The sequence below is a fragment of the Bison bison genome, unplaced genomic scaffold, assembly GCF_000754665.1.
Source record: "Bison bison bison isolate TAMUID 2011002044 unplaced genomic scaffold, Bison_UMD1.0 scf7180017864266, whole genome shotgun sequence".
Classification (NCBI taxonomy): Eukaryota; Metazoa; Chordata; class Mammalia; order Artiodactyla; family Bovidae; genus Bison; species Bison bison.
In genome coordinates this window covers 2,075,682-2,081,734 of record NW_011494838.1, presented here as the reverse complement: position 1 = coordinate 2,081,734, position 6,053 = coordinate 2,075,682, and the positions used below count along the sequence as shown (strand labels likewise).

The window sequence follows — 6,053 nt, the reverse complement described above, 5'->3', positions numbered from 1 at the left end:
GTGGTTTTGATGTGCATTTCTGATATTCACTTGCCTACTTGAAGCAGATTGTAAATTAGAGCCGTTTTAGGTCACAATCGCACTTATAGCTGCCTTGCCAACAAGCACCAAAAGGCCTCCAGCATCACTGGTGCTTCTCCTCTGGGCCTCCGGTCTTCACCCCACCGCCCCCGGCCCAACACTGACTGCCAAAGAGCCGGGCCACTTCCAAGGGGTCGGACAAGAATCTGGCCCACGTCCCAGTTATTATTTACATTTCTCAGATATAACTGAGACATCTGGACACGAGAGCCCCAGCAAGCCCATGTGTCTCCAGCTGGGAATCTTCCCCAGAGGTCACCTCTGTGCAGCCGTATCTCGGGACACTTTGTCCACAAGGACGTTAACCTCACCCGCCCTCCCCTCAAGGCTTCACTTCTCCAGAGCTCCTGATGGCAGAGGGACACCAGGCCACACAGCCCGCTGGCTTGCGGCACAGGAGCCCAGCCAGCACGGACAAGGGTGCAAGCGTGGAGCACCCAGGGCCCCATGGTGGAGAGGTGTCAGGGCATGTCACACCCAAGATCCCGAGGTCACGAGGGATCTTAATATAGGAGGCTGCCCAGAATCAAGGAGGACTGTGAAGGCCATGGAGGCCATCAGGCAGGCAGGAGGCTGGGGCAGCGGGGTCCTCGGCCAGTCACTGTCCCCAAGACAAACCCTGCAGCTCAGAAGTGGGCTCCACCATGTAACACAGATTACCACCCCTGAGGGCCTACTGAGTGCCCATGAACTACACATGTGCTTATAATCACCTACAAGGGGCAAGAACCTGAAAAATATGAACGCATGTGTAAGTGAGCCACTGTGCTGGGAAACCAACGCGGGGCCCCAACGACAGGCACCGTCGGTCCAAGACCCTCCAGCCTGAGCAGGAAGCGACCCGAAAATCCAGACAGCTCTGCATCCGCAGCTCTGCAAGTCTGAAAACCACGCCCAAAACACAGCACTGAGAATAATATTTTATTTAGTCGTTTGTTTACAACTGAAACTCTGGGAATTCAAAATTAACATCCTTGCCCGTGAGCTTCTTATAGACACCAGAAAACGTTTCAACCTACAAGAGAAGAGATAAATGGTCACAACACACACAGGACGGTAGCCCCAAACGGGGCAAGCTGTGGTGGGCAAAGGGCTCCACCCCTGCGCCGCCTGCTGGCTCCTCTGGGTCACTCGGAGACCTGGGGGTGACGGTTTACCCGGAATGAAGCCAAATGATAGTTCTCCCCAGAGTCTATCTCGACCACCACCCAGCCTTAAGTTCAGCCTAACACACACCATGGAATTACTTCACATCCATTTCTCCTAACAATTTAAAACAATTCCAGTGTTTAAAACATCTCCCAATTTAACCTGATCAGCCCCCAAGGCAGTCAGCTCCCACAGGCAGGTTCAGAACCACTGGGGCCGGCTGGGCTCACCCCGGCCTGGGCGGCGTCTGGCCCCTCCCCGGGGGGCGGGCCTGCATCTGGCCCCTCCCCCAGGGGGCGGGCTTGCATCTGGCCCCTCCCCGGGAGGCCAGTCCCTACCTTGTGCTCCACGTTGTTCTGCTGAGCTTTGTCCAGATGGACCTTTATGAGTCGGCTGCCGTCCAGCTTCACGCGGATCCTCTTGCCCACGATCTCACTTGGGAAAACCAAGTCCTCTAGGATGGCGTCATGCACAGCGGTCAGAGTGCGGCTTGAAGAACACAGCGACAAAAGTGAGAAACCCAGCAAGGTCTGCCCTCCTGGGAACCTCCAGGGCACCTCCGCAAGTCAAACCCTGAGTGGAAGGCTCCAGGTTCCCGAAGCCACAGCAACACGAGCTTTCGAGTTACGTCCTTTCGTCTCATGTATCACAGCAGAGCCGCTGCCACACGAGGAGAGGGAGACACACACACTCCCATCTCACTTCCAAAGCCAGCGTGTTGTAAACCACACACACCAGCTGTCATGAGTGATCATCTCCAGAAAAGGAGACTAGTGATGACTTTTATTATAGGACACACCTTTAGGTTGTCATTCACATGCTTCTCTGTAGTAACCTCTCTTCCAAAATGATCTTCTCCAGTGTTGTCAAATGCTTAGATGTCACCACAGGCTTTACCTACCGAAGACACTTTGAGGGGTCCCTGGCCTCTAAGATGCACCAAAGCCCCTCCCTGTTCCTGTGATGGAATGAGGCAACACCCCACCCAAAGGACACTGTTCTACCCCAGCTCTAGGACGTGGCCCCTCCCATGAGAGTCCCAATTTCAGCCCATCCCATCCCAGACTGCCAAGGGAGCCTTGCTCCTCTCCTGGATATGACTCCAAGTTCACAACCCATCTGGCTGCCAGACAAGGTTCAATTAACCCCAAACTTCTAGCCTATCAGTTTTGTACCACAGGATACCAGGACTGAGAGAATGAAGAGACTGTTCTCACTCCCAACGTCTGCAGGGCTCCCTTTTATTACGGAACGTGTCCAGGTCTTATTCACCCCTCAGTGGCTCAGACACCACGTCCTACTCGTTTCTCTTCATCCAGCAGCTCTGCACACATGGAAGGGGCTCCTAAATGACCGCAAAGCTTCACTGCTCCAAGGCCAAGAGCAGCTTCAGCACCTCAGCACACAAATCAGACGGTCAGCCCAGCTGACGGATGGCTGCTAACCACTGGCCAAGCACACCCTTACGGGTTAGGAAAGCACCATGGACCCTGTTATTTACTTCCTTCAAAGCACAAGAATAGAACGGAATCTAGCTGGTCTCAAACTCAAACTCTAGCCCGATCTAAACTTCTGAGGAAAAGCACAACTTGACAATCACGAAGCAGCAGAGCTAGGTGCTTCAGAAGGAAAGCGACCGAGACCCTGCACACACCTCGTGCAGGAGAAAGATGAGCGCAGAAGGAAGAGAAGCCGCAGGCAGGAAGGCAGACCGGAGACGGGGGCATCGCTCAGCGCAAGGGAAGGGAAGACTCCCGGGTCTGCGCCAGGCCGTGGGACAGGCTGGCGTCATCAGCTGAGGAGTGGAGACAGGCTTGCGCCGAGGGAGAGCCACGGCTACAGACCTGGGAGTCAGCACCTTCACCGTGTGCAGAGCAAAGGGGCTGCTCTTACAGTCAAGGACTAACTCAGGCCGTCAGGACCCAGGCTGCAAAACCACCTGAGTAGCAGCATTAACAAACGAAACCTCCTTGATTATCCCCTGTATTTGATCTCCTGCAAACTATCCAGAATAGCCCCCTCCCCCAACAGTTCTACATTCTACTGCTACCCCAACTGCCCTGAAAACAAGACCAAAGCACCAACAGCCAAGTTCCGTAACGCCCGGCACGTGCCTCTCCAGCCTCTCCATCCTCCACAACGTGGCACCATCAACACCCGTCCACAACACTAGAGACCCCTCACGCCCTGCTTCCAGGCACTCCCTGGCTCAGACGCCAGCACCACGAACACTGGCTGGACGGAGGGAGGATGAGTGGCGCCCTCTACCCCACCAGCACTGATGCTCAAGTCCTTTCTCAAACCGCCCAAGGCAGGCCTGCAGGGACCCAAGAAACCAAGTGTGTGGAGTCAGCGACTTCAACTCAACACCAGAAAGCTCAGACCAAGGAGCCACCCTCCAGTATCTAGTTTACAGCAGATAACCTGCAAGTCAATCAGGTTCATAAAACATGCATCACCAGCAACACCTTTAACCTCTGCCATGAGCAACAGACAAGTCTAGTTTTTCAACGTCAAATCGACAACAAAAGTAAACAGTGAGAACACACCGTGCCGCCAGCCCACATCGGGTGTGCTCTACCCTCCCATGCTCCCTGGACCCCTCCTCACAGCTCCTCCCCTTTACCTTTGGTGAGCGCGGCAACCTACTGTACCACCTATGTGCGTATATGTAACTCTTACCTCCAGAATCAACCTTAAAACATTTCACAGTTACAGAAACCCAGTTACTTGATAAAAATTCCCATGTGAATGGCTTTCCTACATCCCTCACACTGAATTTTAAAACCTTATATAACTCTTACTGTAAATAACCCAGGCCAATCAACAACGGTTACTGAAAGGGGCACACACATTGTCGATGCTGAAGAAACCTACCTCCTGGGACGTTTCTGCTTATTTTTCGTACGGCTTTTTCGAGTTGGCTTAGGCAGAATTCTCCTCTATAAGGTAAAAATTATCATTGAACAAACTTTTAAAAAGACTTAAGTTGTCAGAAAACTAAGCACTATCAAAACTACTTTACAAACCAAAGGACTTAATGGCTGAATAAATTCAAAGCTCCAGAAAGTCAAACAACCTAGACCCAACAAGTGAGTAAGAGTCTCTGAAGTACTTCCTGACCTCATTTATTCTTTCAGAACCCACTGCTGCTGCTGCTGCTGCTAAGTCCCGTCAGTCGTGTCCTGCAGCCTACCAGGCTCCTCCATCCATGGAATTTTCTAGGCAAGAGTACTGCAGTGGGGTGCCATTGCCTTCTCCAGCTTATAGTAAAATGTAACTGGAAAAATGTGACTGATCCCCCAAATACTACACGCCTGTTTACATTGCATCCAACCCACTACCCACTTACAGGTACTAAGTCAGAATACTACTCCTTGACTTACTCATCAGCCAAGCACTTAAGTCCTAGAGATTTCTGTTTGCAAGAAGGCCTAATCTAACTTAGAAAACAAAAACACAGCCTGTTAACCATTTTCTCCTTACCCTACCAACCATTCCTTTGCATGCCTTTTCCTCCCAGCTGCTGCTGCTGCTGCTAAGTCGCTTCAGTCGTGTCCAACTCTGTGTGACCCCATAGACGGAAGCCCACCAGGCTCCCCCGTCCCTGGGATTCTCCAGGCAAGAACACTGGAGTGGGTTGCCCATTTCCTTCTCCAATGCATGAAAGTGAAAAGTGAAAGGGAAGTCGCTCAGTCGTGTCGGACTCCTAGCGACCCCATGGACTGCAGCCTACCAGGCTCCTCTGCCCATGGGATTTTCCAGGCAAGAGTACTAGAGTGGGGTGCCATTGCCTTCTCCACATCTACACGTAATTCCCCAGGGTGGTGTGAGTCTGCTGTGAAATCCCACCAGGCAGAGCATGCGCCCAGTTCACATCTTGCCTTCATCACTTCTGCACAACCCAGCACCCTCAGGGCACTGCAGCCAAGGAAGGCACTGGGGCCGCTTTAACACTAACATCAGCAGTTCAGTTCAGCCAGGCTTCCCTCTCCATCACCATCTCCCGGAGCTTACTCAAACTCATGTCTTTCGAGTCGGTGATGCCACCCAGCCATCTCATCCTCTGTCCTCCCCTTCTCCTCCTGCCTTCAATCTTTCCCAGCATCAGGGTCTTTTCCAATGAGTCAGGTCTTCGCATCAGGTGGCCACCCAGCAGCAGTACCCCCCTATCTCTTTAACCTGGTGCAAGCGGCGACCAGTGACTCTACCAACACAAGCCCTCACTCCAGCGACCCAACACGACGCGCCCCGCGGACGCACCTGGGCGATGAAGACGACGTGCTTCCCGCTGAACTTCTTCTCCAGCTCGCGCACCAGGCGCACCTGGATTTTCTGGAAAGACTTCAGCTGCGGGACGGGGACGAAGATAATAATAGCTTTCCGGCCACCGCCAACTTCGATCTCCTAGAGTCGAAGCGGGAAGAGAGGCACAGATGCAGTTAGGCGGGGAGGGGGACCCCGGCACTACCGGCGGCCCGAGCACGTGCCCAAGCCCCGCCCCGTCCTGGGGGAACCCGAAGCCCACCCCGGGAGGACCCCCTTGCCTTGGCGGCCGTGATGTTCAGCTCCCGCAGCTGCGCCTTGAGGTCCGAGTTCATCTCCAGCTCCAGCAGGGCCTGTGGGGCGGCAGAGGGCGCAGCCCACGCTCAGCGCGCGCAGCCTTCATTCACCCCGACCCTCTCCGGGACCCCGGCTCGCCCGCCCCCTCACCTGGGAGATCCCCGACTCGAACTCGTCCGGCTTCTCGCCGTTGGGCTTGACAATCTTGGCACTGGAGCTGAACATGGCCGGGACCTGGAAGCACAGGGCGCTCAGGGCGA

At 54.1% G+C, this 6,053-nt stretch overlaps 1 protein-coding gene across 1 annotated transcript; it reads right to left on the bottom strand.

Annotated features, from left to right (window-relative positions):
* Positions 1-987: 987 nt before the first annotated feature.
* RPS7 (ribosomal protein S7) lies at positions 988-6,053 on the bottom strand. The gene is made up of 6 exons (XM_010848408.1): positions 5,944-6,053; positions 5,778-5,849; positions 5,494-5,637; positions 4,108-4,172; positions 1,569-1,719; positions 988-1,096 (listed from the first exon to the last, which is right to left on the bottom strand). Exons 1-6 carry the CDS (start codon positions 6,016-6,018, stop codon positions 1,019-1,021), a joined length of 585 nt encoding a protein of 194 aa, XP_010846710.1. The 5' UTR covers positions 6,019-6,053; the 3' UTR covers positions 988-1,018.

Excerpts from the sequence above, each read along its gene's own strand:
- RPS7 (XM_010848408.1), bottom strand. The coding sequence starts at position 6,018 with ATGTTCAGCTCCAGTGCCAAGATTGTCAAGCCCAACGGCGAGAAGCCG. Across the intron at positions 4,173-5,493 it reads ACGTCGTCTTCATCGCCCAG|AGGAGAATTCTGCCTAAGCC; the intron begins GTGCGTCCGCGG and ends TTTACCTTATAG. Across the intron at positions 1,097-1,568 it reads AGAACAACGTGGAGCACAAG|GTTGAAACGTTTTCTGGTGT; the intron begins GTAGGGACTGGC and ends CTTCTCTTGTAG.